At 35.5% G+C, this 17,831-nt stretch overlaps 1 protein-coding gene across 1 annotated transcript in view; it reads right to left on the bottom strand.

Moving 5' to 3' along the window:
* Nucleotides 1-17,831, bottom strand: part of BCKDHB (branched chain keto acid dehydrogenase E1 subunit beta) — a 104,875-nt gene that overhangs the window by 57,570 nt on the left and 29,474 nt on the right. The window contains exon 8 of the mRNA XM_065730938.1: nucleotides 15,821-15,931. Within this exon, the coding sequence (XP_065587010.1) occupies nucleotides 15,821-15,931 (111 nt within the window). The remainder of the gene's footprint in view (nucleotides 1-15,820; nucleotides 15,932-17,831) is intronic.

Below are 17,831 nucleotides of genomic sequence, written 5' to 3'. Positions count from 1 at the left end.
CACATCTATAAGTAACTAACTAAGGCGTGGGAGGCCAAGGGGTGAGGCTGGACTCTTCTCAGCACTAAGTGCAATAGGACAAGGAGAAACAGTCACAAACTGAAGCATAGGAAGTTCTGCACAAATGAGCACAGGAACTTCTTCCCAGTGCAGTGACGGAGCAGTGGCACAGCTGCACAGAGAGGTGGTGGAGTCTCCTTCTCTGGAGACATTCCAGACCCGCCTGGACGCCTACCTGTGCAACCTGGGCTAGGGAGCTGCTCTGGCAGGGGGTTGGACTCAGTGATCTCTGGAGGTCCCTTCCAACCCTTACAATTCTGTGATTCCATGAATCTGTGATATACACTGTCTTCATTTCTTTGTCTTCTCCAGCTTTTCACATCTCATTTGTTTTCTTTTATTAGAAGCTTCCCTTAACAGTGACAATTACTAGTTTATATAAGTTTAATTTACACAGTTCCTGTTAATTTTGGGGGATGCCACATACCTGAATAACAGTACAGAAATACATAACATGAATAAAAAATGCTTCTCTTGATAAAGTATTTCTAGATCTCCCCAGTCACTGTCTTCTGGTAATACTGATGAACAAGAAGTCCTAAAATAGTCTTTTTAAGTCAACTGAACTTATGAAAAATATACACAAATCCAGCGGGCTGTTAACTTAAATTCCTCAACACTTCCAGTTGTACCTGCCTAGGTAACATAACTAGATACATCTCTTCAAACAATACTAACTATGTAATCTGAAACATAAGACCAATAGTAAAGGTTTCAAAACACAAGAACTTCAGCAGCAGCCTCCAAACTTAATCAGCTGTTAATAACACACTATGGGCAAATTTGTACTTCCCTTTGCCCACTAGTCTACTTCCATCCTTCTGGAGAAGCAAAACTAGTAGAAAGTCACATAGATAAACATTGATGGAAAACACTGAAATAGAGGTTCTTTTTCATTAAGGAGCTTGTTTTCATCCAAGAAAAGGATGGAAAGCATTCTAGTTCTTCCAGATGCTTTAACTCTCGTTGAGAGTCTTAAGGAACAAATACGCAGCTAAATTGCTAATTACAGAAGGACAGTAGCTCAATCAGATCTCTATGTGCTACTTATGATTTTATTCTTGAAAAACAGATGGAAATCTGGGCAGTTCTGAATGATCTCTCATGGAGAATTCAGTTACTTGTAAGATTCACAACTTTCCTGATAATACAAGCCTCATCCTACAGCTTCTGCACAGAAAATTAGACAAACAACCTAACCATAGTGTGTATATATATATATATATATATATATATATATATATGTATACTGGAGTGCAAATGCATAGGCTGCTGCTTCTCTTTGACATTACTAAGCAGCAACTGAATACTGTCGAACACCTCATTGAATTCCCCAGATATAGCAAGAATTACAAATTTTTTGCTGTTATTTTGGAGGATCCAAGAACACAGCAACAAATTCACTGCTGTTCTCATGCTCTGGTGTAAATAGACACTTCCTGGCACAAATTTTAGCAGTATTCATCTAGCAGCAAAGATACCTCATACAGATTTCAAACAAACACTACGTACGACTCGTGTAAGGCCTTCTAAATATAACTTTATTAACAAGATGTTTGGGGAACTTAAAAGAAAAAAGGAAATAATTATTCTTTAAAGAAAAAGAGCATTAGGTAACACCAAGGAAATAAAGACAAATTTTATTGCTGAACTCATCAATTGTCACATTTAAGAAGCTTCTAACCTGACTGAAATAACTGTAGGAGAAACAGTATCCTAGGAAAAAAATAGAAAAATAATAATTAAAAAAACCTCCTTTGATTTTACATTACTGAATAGAAAGTACATATACATACACCACTATCTTTCATCTTTACAATTACATTAAAAACGTAATGAAGGACCTATCAAAGTATATGGCAATTTACTCAAAGCTATACAAAGACTATCAGCTAGTAAAAAGTGCAGCATGTGATGTAAAGCCACTAGGTAGAACAATAGCAAATGCTTGATAGCCTCTAATTTTCTTTCACTATCTAAGCACCCTTTCAATTTTCCAAATAGAAAGATTAAAATGAAATTGGTATTTCTTGAAGATGTACAGAAAGACTGACAGAAGATTAATCAAAGAACTTGAAAAGAGAACATAAGGAGGAAAAAAACATGAAATATGAAAAATTAGATATGCAAAAATGTAGATGAAGAAAAGTACAGTGAGAAAAAAGAAGGACAAAATAAAAGATGTCAAGTTGCAGAAAGAAAATACCTGCATTCTGGAAGGCATAGTGAAAGGAAATATGAAATTTTTGGCAGTATCACCTGTGGCATATGTGGCACGTTAGCTACCTTTGATTCCAGCTCATGGTATGAACTGGATGTTCCAACACAGCTAATAAAACAGCACTCAACAGCAGCAAGATTACTAGCCAGGCTACCAGTGGGCTTTCATGGCCTAATGTATGCAATTTTCTCTTTATCCACCATAAAGCGTCTTCCATAAGTGATATTGCTTAATGTCTTCTTTCAGGAGAAAAGGAAGAAATAGTCACATCCACAATGTACTCAAATAACTCCTTTTAAAAATCTAAGCATCCTCAAGCTATTGTGTTGAGATGATCTGACCAATCATCTCACCACCATATCAAGAGAAAAAGGAAACTGAATGTCAGGTGCTACGACTGACATGAATACCACGTGAAATATAATAAAGTACATCTTAAAGCTAATTGTGCCACTCAAAACAACTGATGACCCAACTATTCAAACGTGAAGATTCAGAACTATGCAATGGGGTTTCTTTCTTTTTTTCCATCAAAAAAAAGAAAACAGGAAACACTGTTTCGCTTTTCACCAAAAACTTGGCATCCCATTAAAATGACCCTCCTTCATCAAGGGAACAGACTGTGCAAATTCTACAGTTGATTCCCATCCACACAGTCTAACTATGGCTCTAACTATGTCTAACTATGGTTGTTCTTGCAAACAACCCACATGTCTTACCAATTACCCCATGATGGAATAAATAGCTGCAATAACTGGAATAAATAAGCTGGAATAAACAGCTGAAAGCTAAAATGATGTTTCTCAACCCAAGACTAAAGATGTTTAAAAAAGGTTGTCCAAGGTATTCAAACTGTCACAGATCCAGAGTTTGGCTAAAATAATGAAGCCAGTCTGTAGTTCCTGTACCTTCACAAAACATCTTTGATGCAGAAAAACAAAACAGTATGTTTTTAGCCAGCAATAAACATCTGTGAAGATACTGATATTCCTCAGACAGAGGAACAGTGTATTTCAAGTAATACAGAAAGAACCACAAAAGGAAGGCTCATCTCAATTCCTGAACTTAACCCAGTTCTGATTCATAGAAATTCACACAACTCATCACAGGGCAGATAAATCTGTTTCACCACTGCTGTTGAACCCACTCAGTTAGGATTTATCATCCGTATTACTAATTTTGATCAGGTTTCCATATAAGCAAACATTTTCCGTAAATTATTTAGAGATAAGTAGATGAAGATGGCAAGCAGATGTCTAAGAATGCCACCTGCATCATATTTGACCCCTTCCGAAAGTAAACAATAGCAGAAGTCTAATGGATGCGATTTGTACTTGAAAAACACACCATCTAAGAATGTTGTGCCAAATACCTTGCAAAACTGTTTTCAAAGATTACTTTTTCTGTTGATAATATTCTTCCGGATACCTTTTTTTCTGTATTACTTTCTCTTTAAATTTATTTTTCTAAGGCAACAACTCACTCCTTTTTCCCTTTTCATTCTTGCAGTGTTATCTTTTCTGTTCACTGCGCCCTCTTAATCAAAGCTGTCTAAGCAACCCTCATTTCTTCAGTCTCCATTCTTTATCAGTCACAAACTCTGACCTAGTTCAACTAATGGAAAAATGAATAGTCATTTTCAAGGTACAGTTATATTCATTTTCAGCCTGTTAGCCAAGGAAATGATGGTTCAGTGAGCTAGTTTGATTTTCTTCTGTCTATGTGTCAGTCTCCTGATAACCACGTTGCAGCCGAATGCAAGTCTTAAAGATTAAGGATAAAGCCTTAAAGTTCCTGCAAGTTCAGTAAAATTCAGTCTCTCTGGGTAAAGGAAATTAGTAGCCCTTCTAATTTAGTAGACTAAAATAAAAGATGCTCTTAGCACTACCTTTCCCACAGCTCTTCCAATAAGCACCAAATTGTTTTCAATGCTACTTTTTGTCTAGACAGCCATTTTAGAAAGACAATCTACAGAAGTAAATGAGGAATATGGAAAGGTAAAGGGTAGGAAATATGGAACATAAATCTGTACAGGTTTCATTACTCACACAGTAATTTATTTTCATTCTTTATGATAATGCTGTTATCCAAAGGAAAAAAAGTAAATACATTTCTATACCTTCACGGCATGGCATGGAAATAGAAAAGATAAGGCCAAATTCAAAGCCCTTAAAACATCTCAGAATTCTGATTTTTTCTTCCAAGCTTCCATTTCACAAGAACATTCCTACAATCTGTTCTTGATATATAATTATTGTTCAGTAATATGCTTGTAACTTTTTAATTCAAATTTCCATTAAAATAACATGACTGCAATAAGATAGTTGATTTCTATTTGAAAGCAATTCTGATGCTTCTAGTGTAATAGCTTCAGATTGATCTTGATGTGTCTTGCTAAATCCAGTTGCCTGGATTTTACCTTTCTCTCCTAGAGTGACTGCAGCCTCAACACTTTCAATAAACATAAAACAACATCAGAAACTATTAAGACTACCTACAGACCAAGACACTCATTATAAATACCTTCCCCCAGTGAGCCTAAAATTCATGAAAGCGACAACAGGAAAAACAGCCTGTTACATATTTTTCCTTTGTAGAGATCATCATAGCATCAAAATGAGTCTTCAGCATGAACAAGTTACAGGCATTACGTTATAAAATGAGTGCATAACTCCTCAAAGAACTCATTCCTTGGTTTCACAAGAAAATTTGACACAATACACAGATATTGGCAGTTTTCCTTAGAGCAAGAGCCTAGGAGGCTTGTTTCACAGGTTTATCAAGCTAGAAGACAGCTGTCACCTTTGCAATGACACAATAACAAATCAAAGCCTGTAAATTCACTTCAGAGTTTAGAATATCGTCAACTAATGGAGAATTTGTTCCCTTGTTTCTTCTTACTACATATTATTAACACATCTGACAGGCTGTCACCAAGAATTTCCTCCCAACTAAGGAGGTGTTTAGTTTATGTGAAAGGTAAGATTCAGACAGAATCCAAGAGCTTTGCTTAAGAACCCATACAAGCACTAATAAGCTCTTACTGATTGAAGTTTTGATTTCCTGACATAAAGCTCTTGGATGACATTCATGCCAAGCCAGAAACCAATTCAGCATCACTGTAATCAGAAATGCTCACTGAGAACTCCTCATATTCATTCTCTCCATGCAAGTACCAAAGAGAAGATGTTAAGTACAAGATCCTAGGAATACTGACTAGTTGCATAAATGTCAATGGAACAAATGCAACTATCAAACTTGTCAACTGAATGAAACTATATAGACTGGTATGTCACAGTTCATTGCTACAAACAGTTGTGGCACCAATAAAGAATACAGGAGGGAGTTGAAATGCAAGTCTTGACTTCTGCCTCACAGAAAAAAAATACATCTTGGTATTTTATTATAGTGCATTACAGATACACGTCAGAAAACTACTTAACACTGATGCCTTAAGGAACACAAAGTTACAATACTTTAAAACAATTAACAATGACTGAATAAACAAAAATAAAGTATATAGCTAAATTTATTTTATGTAGTAAGTAAATTGCAGTGTTAAACTAAGTCAGTGACTGACATGACAAAGATCCTATACATTATCTCTGCAATTACTTTTCTGAATTAAATTTCAATTATCAAGTAATTGCCCTGATAAAATCTCTACACTTCAAAGTTTAATTTGTGCAAACAAATGTAACTAGGTAAAACAAAGAAGATATTTAAATTTTAACTGCAAAAAAGCTTTATCAGCCACAATGATCTGTTTTAAATCTAGACTTGCATATCCTCTACAACATATATATTAACAACTTTAATATATATATTGATCTTTAAGCTTCCTTTCAACTCAAAACCACTTGATGATTCTAAGATCTTTTGGTAGAAAAGACAATTTACATAAGATATTACTCTGATAGATTTGTTTTCTTTTATAGGAACATAAAACTTTAAGACCATAAGAACACAAACTGCCAATGGTATTTTTAAGACCTAAAATCAAATCCTCCTCTAGACAATCCATATTTAAAACATCATTAAGGATATAAGCCAAAAAAATAGATGATAGAAGATTTCTTTAATGGCAACAAAACATCGAAGTTGGTAACAAGAAATTAACTGTTTCCACAGGCCTTTTAAAGACCAACATTTCTTGCTATTAGATTGCAGATAGTTCAACACTATCAAAAATAAAGCTAGAAGTCAGGACTGCCCAACCGAATTATTTAACTTCTTGACTTTACCTCTAAATTCTAAATTTATTGTTATTTATTAAAGAATTTGACATTTTTTAAGAAGAATCTAAAAAAAAAAGAACTGACGAAAATAATATCCCAAACTTTGGTTTTTGGTGCTAAAATAACGAACCAGTATATTTGCAAATGGTGAAGAGAATGCTACTTAAAGTTCAAAATACCTCCAAATTTGCAATAAAGCCATGTGTATAAGAGCCCTTTTTCTACAAATCTTCCAGAGCACTGTGGGAAACCTTAGAGTCTAGGTAACATAAGAGCACCACAAATGTTGGAGATAATAATACAGTATCGACTGGTACTCTGTGGTAATCTTTGACCACACATAAAGAGTGGTTTTAAAGTTTTGTCCTTTGCAGAACATGTAACTTTTGCTAAAAATAGTTGTGGTCTTTTTGCTTTTTGTTTTTTTAGCTGGATGTAGAAATTATGATGCATTATCATGATAAATCATGAGCATTATTTATAATCAATTTATAACTTTAACTTACTTATACTGTATTTGTGCTGGTTATAATTTGCCACTTACTGTTTTTCTCATCTGGAAAGTTTGATTAGCATTCTCTGTCAACAATAACTTATAAGCTAGATGACCTCAACCAAAATACTGTTCTGACTCATGGAATGCTGCATTGATGGTCTAAGTAATGTGACTACGACTTAAGACAGTATATTGTTCTGATAATTAAGTACCTCACATATGGTTCAAGTAGAAAAAAGACTGAAAATGACATCACTGTAAGTATTGTGTAATGCTGGCACTTTTGATGATTTTTTGATGATTTCAGGGCAAAAAAAATTAAACCCCTGCTTATCACCTATTTTTACAAAGAAATAAAGATTACTGTATAACAGGTGAGTTACAGAGCAACATGCTGTATGGCAATGACACCAATCAATGCTACACTGCCACACAGGTAAAGTATTTCAAGTAAAGAGAGAGCAAGTTGACTGGTATGCTGCTAAATGTACTATTATACATGAAAAATCCAGTTAAATATTCTCCTTACTGTAGCTACTGAAGCATCCACTAACCCATTTAAATACTTCAAGTCTACTTTTCTGAAAAATATACTTCAGTTTAAGGTAATTTAAATTTACACCAGAAGCAACAGGTTAAAATATCAAAAGACTGTGTTCCAGGCACAAAGAGCTACAAAAAAAAAATCCAGTCACATTCATTCAAGGGAAGAAAAAAAGATTTCCACGCTCATCTCTTCCATTCATTAAACAATTGCATGAATATGTAGTGATTACAATCCACAAACTTCATTTCACAAACATTTTGCATGACCATCCAGTAACTTTTGTTTTCATAAATTCACAGGCACAGTAAAATATACACCATAGCCCAGGTAATTTTTGTTCTATGTCATCATATTTAGTGAAATATTTAACACCATGTTTGAGGACAACGTAGGTTACATGCAATGAAAAGCAAATCACATCTACATAAAAGATGCAATAAAGAACTTATTAACAAATTAAATTTTTACATTGTGCCAGAGCCTTACAGCCTTCCAAGATCCATAACAAGATAATATGATAGAAGCAAGTACACAGGGCAACAATTGTTTTCTATCTTAATGAGATAATTTGGTAGTCAAGCACTCACGATTTGATGCATTTACTCAGCTTATGAGTTCTACAGGGAAAAAGTTAAGTAAGCTCAAAGAAGTTACAAAAGATTCCAGGGATTTTAGTAGTACCAAGGACAAAAAGTGCATTAAATGAGCATTTCATGGAGATCTGAACATCCTTTTTCTTGTATTCCTACAGTCAAGCTAACTTATAATAGCTTGAAATGTTCATGAAAATACACTTTAAGTTATGAGACCAGGGGGATTTTAAAGTAATGGTAATAGTGACTTAATAGAAGAGGTTACCATAAAATACACTGGGTTTATTTAGAAGAAATCCTTTGATTTTGGTGGGTGACGTTGAGTAACAAACCAAAATTAAAAGCAGTACAAAAATGCAGGTTCTTCAGCACAAAACAATGGCAGTAGAGAAGGTAAAAGCTTTCTTTAGCCACACATTAGCAGCAGTGGAAACTAACAGCATAATTAATCAGTAAGTCTATCTGACCAAAGTTCAGCCTGTCATCTTACCAGCCAGAGCTCTGAGTTTTAGTAAACCTTAAAAGTTAACAAAAATCTTATCATAAAATCAGTATATTTACATTTGGAAATCTCTGCAGTCTATCCAGCACAATTATGATCAGTGGTGACTGCCTTCATAGAAAGCTAATCAATACTGATTGTCAAAAATACTTACAGTAAGCCAAATATAATGCATTATGCTATTACACGGTAATTCAGTAAAAAGCAGACTGAATCATCAAATTACCTTAAAAGCTCCAGAAGTATTGCAGAAATACTTTAGCCCAGATAGTTTAGCTTTAAGTTTAATAATGCACAAATAGTAAGAATCTGAAATATCTGAATCCTGAATAAGTAGTTTAGAAAAAGTAGCTGGCTGAACTAAGTGATAATAACAGGATAAATAGCTGCAGACATTTAAAGGAAGGCGATACTGTAGAGAAGTAATAATTATCTCCATGGAAGAATGATTCATATATGATTACTATTGTAGAACTTAATCCAAACATCCATCAGAATTCAATCAGCATCTATGGGGAAAAAAACACACATTGGAGCTATAAAATACCTTCTAACTATAGACTAAGCATCATTACTCATTTACTTGCTTAAGTCCCTTTAAATTTGAAGCTTGAAACATGGAATGTGGGCAAAAGTGAAAAGAGGTTTCACAAGGAATTCACTGACCATACTATCAACACAATGTTCAATGTTAACAGAAACAACATGCATATACCTTTTTCCTTATCCCTATTTATTCAAGGGGGTTGTGGGTTTTTTGTTTTTAAACAATCTGATTCCTACTCTAGCACCATTTGACAACACATACATGAAAATTAGATGTGAATTTTATATTGGAAGGGAGAAAGGAGAAGAAAACAAGAGCTATAAAAATATATCAGCTTTGAGGTACTTGCTTGAAACAATAACTACAAGCTTTCCATTTTAAGCTTTCCTGAAATACAGAAGAGCAAAAGATGTGAATAATTCATTTATAAATGGTTCTACGTATTCTCATAACTCAGAAATGACTACTTCAGGGCATGGTTCCAGAGTTCTGCTTCGGTCAGCCAAACAATAGCCTATGACACGGTCTCAACCAAAGTACAAGACAACCAAAAGAAACAAGTTTCTCAGTGACAAAGTCAACTGTCATCATGTAAGCAATATAATTTTAATCACACTTTATAGGTATGAGCATCCATTTAGTAAGAAATCTAATGAGCAATAAGTAAAATGGCAAAACATCAAGAATAGATGGCCAAGAAATACAAATTTGATCCCAGGACACCTGCACTGCAATTGTACAGTTCAATGCCTGGAGCATGTAGTTAAAAAAAATTAATAAATCAGGCTTGCTGATCCTGATTTTCCTTTATTCACAATCCAATTAGATGAAGTAAACATAAAGGAATGGGAAGAACAAGCTGGAGGACCAGCAGATTATTAAGTCCATTAGGACTATAAGATATAAAGTACCAGGAGTCTACTTAAGAATTATTCAATCATCGTGATGATCATGACTGACAAAAATGCTACCTGCACATCAAGGAGAAAGTTTTAATGCTTACTGTAGCAAACCAAGCAGCCCTGATGGTTTTCACTAATCCACTCATGATGCTGGATTCTTCACAAGCTCCCACTGCTGCTGCTTTCACTTTTGCTCAAATTTCTCTTTCCAGTGAGTGCAGATTTTGTTTTGTTTTTTTCTACTGTTAAGCATTTATTTTGACCTGATGGGAGGTCTGCAAGAACTTTTCAGTAGAAGAGTAAAGCAACCCCAGGTGCCCAGAACAACATAAACCCATTCACTTGTCTGTTAAATACTGTCTTGTGAAAATAAAGTTCACAGTTGCTACCCATTGATAATGTCAATCCATAAACTAATTTTCTGCAAGGACAACATTATTTTTCTGCAAAATGTACACAGTTGTGTCACAGTTACATAAGCTCTCAATAAACCACAGGTCTTTAAAGCTAAGTTCAGTCTATAGTGCCTTCATTACTAAGTCATAAAGGAATAACTCAGTGCTTTCTTGCATAAGAACAGTTCAAAGACCTTTAGTATAAGATTAATTGGGAAATAAATGCAAAGCTTCATTGCTATGCATAGGAAATAGTTGCCTTCTAAATAATACACAAGTACAAAAAAGTGAAGTTAAAAATTTGCACTTCCAAAAGTGAAATTTACTGAACAGTTTAGTTCTAATCTATTTAAAGTTTAAATAACATGCTTGGTTCAATACAGGGTGAATAAAATATAGAAACTCCTACAGTCCCTTAAGAGCATTTAACTCTGAACTAGATTTCCTACTTCCAGTAACATAGTCATTCCAGGACTTAAAAAAAAACCACTATAACCACAAAGTTTTACCCCAAGTGTGACCAGTGAAGCACTGGGAGGTGTGCCATTGCGTCTTTAATCAATACCACACCATACAACAGTTCTAGAGACAGAAATCCACACAGTCTAATCTCAAAGCTTCAAAGCAAATCTGTTAAACATAACGAAAAAAGAAAAATGTCTGAAAGTACAGTTTATGCAAGGAAGAAAAGCATCTTTAAATAGTTTTGTAGGTTGTAAAGAAACAAATTTTGTAGATATTTTATAGATATTTCATACACATTTCATGTTTCAGTTTCTGGAACAGCACCCTTCATGGCAGACTGCTCTTCCAATAATAATAAGGCAGCTGCTCAGTCAAGCAGTAGGAAAGCATTACCAATCTATAGAGCAAGCAGTCTCTTTGGTGTGGCTGCACTGAGCCTGGAAACCTACATGCCATGCGACAGCTGGGGATTCAGCAGAGTAGAGTCAAGGCAGAGCTATGGTTATCAGCAGCATGTGTTGAGAAGCACGCTGATTTCATGAGTTTTTATTTCCACTTCAATATATAAAGGGTTGAGATCACTCCTCACCCCAGCTCCTTCATACACAAATTAAAGACAAAAAAATAGGACTCTAATGTTAGAATAAGCACAGGGAACACACAGTACAGTAAAAGAGAAAGCAAAAAGCATGTGATGTTTCCTGTAAGGAGGACATTAAAAAGCATCTTATCTTCGTTTTCAGAACACTGTTCTTTATTAAAAAGGTGCAAACAAAAATTTATCTGGAAGATCCACCTAGTGACTTTTCCACTGTGATTTGAATTTTCTGAGAAGTTAAGCCCTCAAGTGATCATGTCATCCAAGTATGCCAGCTCAACTGCAAACCAGAAAATAGAAGTGACACATTAAAAAAAAATATCAGTGTCAAAGGAAAATGAAAACTCAAAATCTTCAAAAAAAAACCAAAAGTTTATCTGGAACTTAATTCATAAAATTCAGGAAAATAATCACTTCAGAAATCAGTTTTCTAAGCACATGAGCACTTAGTTGTGAAGTTTAGAAAAGACACCACATCAGCCATTCATGGCATTAAATATATCAAACAGCAGAGTCAAGAAGTCATAATTTCAGCTGTTTGAAATCTGGTCACAGTGACAAATTCTGATTAAGTACAGACAACTAAGTGACATACTGCATTTTATGCAGTTTGACTTTTTTTTACCTGTTTGCATTTTTGTGAAAAGCAATAAAGTATTTCCTGCATCTCTTTTAAGATGCCAATATTTAAAAATCAATTATTTCTCTTGATACAGAGCAAAAATGTTATTCCTCAAGAATGCTATGGAACCTTGGAACAAGCTACATCAGTTTTCGTTGGCTAGGAACTCTATCCATTGTCTTTATGTAAAGAAGCACCTACTATTTCTCAAGCTTCTTTCCCAAGTTAAACAGCAATGAAGCCTTATATAAAGAAACTGTATTTATACACACAAGGAATCTTTGATTTTATCTGAGCAAGGAGATCTTTTTAAACTGGACAAATACCTGATTCCTTTCTGTCAGCAGTGGGTATCATCTCTCAGATGATGAATGAAGGCAGGATTTATCCTTCCTGACTTTATACGTAATTGAGGCTCCCATAATTTCTTATTTTTTTAAAACCCAAGACATTTCTAGAGGACACTATTTCATCTCACAATAAGCTGCTGAGATGAATGACTTTCAGGAGATATCCTTCTCCATGAACTCTATGAGCTGTTGTCACTAGCTCAGATTTCAATACCCACATCTCCCCCTCACGCAAATATACGTTAACCTATTTCAAAATTAAATATGATATCAGGACCTTGAAAATGAAATTTTCAGTAAAATCTGGCTTAAATTCTTATCTGTGTATCCTCATACTTATCCATGTCGTATTTATGTTTCACTCACAGCCATATGTTCATAACACGCTCAAAGGAGCAGTGTAAAAGTATAAGCAGCTGCATAACTTGGCTAAAAAGAGGCCTCTGGTGGCAGTTACAAAGTATAGCTACTCAAAGTTTCAAGAAATAGGTATTTTAGTAACATAGCTTTCAACGTATACATTTTTATATAGAAGTACTCAAAGCAATTATATTTCCAGTGAAAATTTTGATGCTCATCTCCAAAGCAGTAACCATCTCAGTCCACCCATCCTCATTCCAACACTACAGTTGTCACAGTCTTAATGCTGCATGTATTTTCAGTTAAGCATTTCATTCCTGCTAATTCCCTAAGATCCACCATGAATGCTCCTTCATTCTGTTTAAGAAAATTATATAATTAGGAAAATCCAGTAAAATGTTTCTATATAAAAATCATAACACTTCTTGGATAACTGTAATAATAAAATAAACCTGCAGATTAAAACATATGTCAAGCAAACTTATAGTATTTCTACAAAATTCAGTTCTTTATTATAGAATAATGAATCTGACCCACAGAAAAGTTGGTCATGAGTCAGCAGTGCGAGCTACATCCTGGGATGCATTAAATAAAGGGTGGTCAGCAGGGACAGGGAGGTGATTCTCCTCCTCTACTCAGATTTGTAAGGCCTCATCTGGAGTACTGTGTCCAGGCCTGGGGTCTCCAGCACAAGAAAAATGAGCTCTTGGAACGGGTCCAGAGAAGAGACACTAAAATGATCAGAGGGCTGGAGCACCTCTCCTATGAGGAAAGGTTGAGGGAACTGGGCTTGTTTAGCTTGGAGAAGAGAAGGCCCCAGGAAGACCTCATGGTAGCATACCAGTACTTGAAGGGAACATATGAATGGGAGGGGGGAACAACTGTTTACACAGGTTGATAGTGACAGAACAAGGGGGGAATGGTTTTAAACTAAGACAGGGGAGATTTAGGTTGGATGTTAAGAGGAAGTTTTTCACTCAGAGGGTGGTGACACACTGAAATAGGTTGCCCAGAGAGGTTGTGGGTGCCCCATCCCTGGAAGCACACAAGGCAAGGCTGGATGTGGCTCTGGGCAGCCTTGTCTAATGGCTGACGACCCTGCCCACAGCAGGGGAGTTGAAACTAGATGATCTTCAACGTCCTTTTCAACCCAGGCCATTCTATGATTCTATGAAAACACTTGGTCCCTTAGAAGGCTGTACCAAAATTTTGGCATATGATTAGTAAGAAGAATATAGCCTACAAGAAGTTAGATAAGCTTCCTGCCTTCTAGAAAGAAGCAGCAGTCAGGAGAATTGTGATAAAGCACAGAATTGTAATGGAAATGTTAAGGTATGAACAAAATGAGAGTGGAAACAGCAGACCCAGGACTGAAATAACCTGTACTGAGAACAAAGCACACCACTCTCAGCAGTAAAACAGAGATGTAGTTTTACACCAAAACACGAAGTCTGCTCTGTTAAACCCCCAGTACACACTGGACATCAGCAGAAGATCTTGCATGCCAGCACAGCAGAATGGCACCCAGCCTGCAGCTTATCACATACACCATCCATTTCCTTAGCATCCAACAGGAAAAAGATTATAGACATATTTCAAACACATAATGCAAGAAAAAACAAAAACTTTGCCTAAGATTCAGAGACACTGATGTAAGTGAAATTCAAACAAAGGACAGCTTTGTAGCAGCTGATGATTTGCTCATTGGTTGGACTACAGCAAAACCAATCTCATTACCTACTATGAGCCCACAAACAGGACTTCAAATAGTCCCATGGGAAGCTGAGGAATTTCTCTGGCATCACTATATTTTCTGCTGCTCTCTCAGTCCTTCATGATGGCATCTCATGAAAGGAGTAACTGAAATACAGCAAGTCGTGATCCTAGAACTGACCCTGAAAGCCACTGACATTTACAACTCCAGTAAGGAGTTTCTCTTTAAATGAGATGACAGCAAGCAGCTACAGCCAAAATTTTCATCTTTCTGCTTATGTTAGATATTAGCCACCTCAAAAGCTGCACAGGCTACAAATGAAGTTTAAAACTTGCAGAGTTGCACAGTATCAAATACAAACTACTGATTGTTTCCAGCTGAACAAGCAGACAAGATAGATATAAAGGGATAAGTTAACATTTCTCCTACTAGACAGGCCAGTCGGCATACATACTAACATAAAAGCAACACTAAAAATATTTATTGTTAGACATTGGTTATAATACAGGAACTGTTCAGCCAATGTGCACTACAAGAAATAACTCACTTTAAATACTTAACAGTAAACTTGCTAAAAAATCTAAAGCAATATGTTTATCAACTCCATCTTCTTTATTTATGCAACTATTACTTTTAAAAGGTTATTAGAATGGAAAATAAGCTGAAGATCTTCACAGAGTATCTATTTCTGAAGCACAGATTCACAAACTGTTGTAGAACTACAGCTCTGTGTTTCCTGTGCACAACCACATTTCTTTCCTGACTGCATTTCAGTGCAGATTCAAGCCAATGAAACAGACTTAAATGCTCTTTCACAGAGGTGCTTTGATTTCACAGCAAGACAGCTCAAGTTTTTAAAAAAGGGAGAAAACATTCAACAACTTGGTTAATTTTGACTTATTCACAAGGGCTTATAAAGGATTTATTAGAAATAACTGAAATAGCACATAAAAGTTTCTCTTCATATTGTTAACTCATTTCATTTTTTACTAAAAGCACATCCAAGTAATATTAAATACACTGAAAACGAACACTGAAAACACTTCAGCTGAAAAATCAAACATTTAAGAAGCAACATATAGCTCCACGTTTAACTACACAAAAATTTAGATGTTAAAAAAAACAAAATACAAAGTCATTAGCATTTAAATTGTTTTTACCAATAGGTTTTTGTTTCATTTTTTTTTATTAATATACATCGTTTTCTTACCTTGCAAATAGTCTCTGTATCCCAGGGTAAAATAGTCCTCAGATCAATTACTTCACAGGACACCCCTAGCTTTTCCTGAGCCATCGCTGCAACCTCTTTGATCACATGTACCTGAAAAAGGCAATGTATTATTACAAGTAAACATTTAGTTTAAGATGTTCCAAATAAGACATACTGATACACATAATGATTTAACATGTTACTTGCTTTTTTAGCAGAAAACATTTAGTAATCTAATCAGTACTTATTGCTCACTTCATTCCTTTAATTTCTCCTTAAATTAGTCTTTGCATTTCAGTATTACTACAAAAAAGGAAAAATAAATTTCAGCGAAGGATCATTGAAAACAGAACTGTTACTTTCTAGAAAAGTATCCTTCACTGAGTAGCATCAGGCCTCGAAATTTGATTATTGCAGTCAGCCTGGGTTTTAGGAGAAAATTTTTCTCATGTCTGTATCTAAACCAAGATCCAAATATCAGTGATGTATTTTAATACAGAATTTCCTGATACAATGTTGTCATAAATTTTGGTGTAGTCCTCATTGTCAGAAGATCGGAATGTTTCACAAGGCAGGTTCAGACTGAGGTACCTGACCTCCCCTGAACAACTGCTAGGCACAGTTCAGAGGATGGAGACCAAGGACCACCCCCAGATTTTGATGTGGTCACCTTGGTTGGTAAGACAACAGCATTTAATAATATTAACACTGTTAGATGGCAGTAACTGCTGGGGGATCAAAGGGCTGCAGTCAATGTCACAGAGCAAAAATCTATGCTGAAACAAGATGATTAAGAATTTTAAATGAATCTGTGCTACAGAAATTGGAATAGCTAAACATCAGAGGATTGCTTAAAAGATAAATCACAATACAAGTATCGTAACAGTAAAAAGAAATAGCTTGTGTTTTTGTTTAAACTTCTATAGCATCAGTGGCTGTAATGGTTTGAGATTTTTCAGTGTGACACATGGGAAGGATGTTTTTGCCTTTTCTGTGATGCATAAGTGAAAATATTTGCCTAGTTCACAACAGATAAGGATTAGTTAATGACCATAAAACATTGAGTACAACTGGAAAGGAACTAAAAGCCATTACTGCCTTTCATTAGAAAAACTCAGGAAAGCACACACCAGGTAACCTCATTAAGGCAGCAGCTGCCAAGCAACTACCTAGCACACAAAAGCCACAAGAATTAACCACTCAGTACATGCAAACACTCTCTGCCTATTGAAAATAAATTCTGGATTTGTTGGTTCATGTTCCAAGTTTATGCACGCAGCCTGCAAATACTCACAACACAAATTCACTTGCACAAGTCTGTCACGTAATACACCGTGTTTTCTGTCTGCTTACATGCTAACTATCTACACAGAGGTATGCTCAACATTTTTGGTATAAGGCAACAGTGCACATCCGCCGTGCAATGGACATGCTCAGACTTCCATCAAGAAATCCTGAAAGAGGGAGAAGTCCTGTGTAATACTGAAAGGGGAACTGTTACACAGCCACACCCATGGTGAAGTCAGATTAGGATTAATCCACATTAGGGCTGTACATCAAAACAACTGCCTATCTCAACACTCTGCTTATGTTCTGCAAGCTCTTAAGCACAGTTCTTTGAAAAGATGTCATTCCAAATCCACTCCATACAACTGCAGGATATTATTTCAATTGCTTGTGACAGCTTTATAGCCAATACTTAGGTGACCTTTGAAGTATAACATCCTTATGGTTATTTATCATTTCAGTTTTGGCGAGTGTGATGAAAATGAAGACTTCATCCAAACCGAGTGGGCATTATATAGGAAAAAACGTGCATGCACTTTCAAAAGGGAACAAGGAGAAAAGTAAATTCTGTTCTGCTGAAGAAATAAACACAAATAAAGATATCAAAGTAGTATAATTTAACACCAGTGCACCAACTAGCAGGAACAATCATAAGTTTTCTTGTCTTCTAGCTGCTTGACCTACCACAAGAAAGCAATGAAGATTACAGATTTCAAAGGAAAAG

The sequence above is a fragment of the Cyrtonyx montezumae genome, unplaced genomic scaffold, assembly GCF_038088225.1.
Source record: "Cyrtonyx montezumae isolate F1298 unplaced genomic scaffold, pur_monq_1.0 scaffold_13, whole genome shotgun sequence".
NCBI lineage: Eukaryota > Metazoa > Chordata > Aves > Galliformes > Odontophoridae > Cyrtonyx > Cyrtonyx montezumae.
Note: the sequence above shows the minus strand (reverse complement) of the source record. Positions and strands in the feature narration are given on the sequence as shown.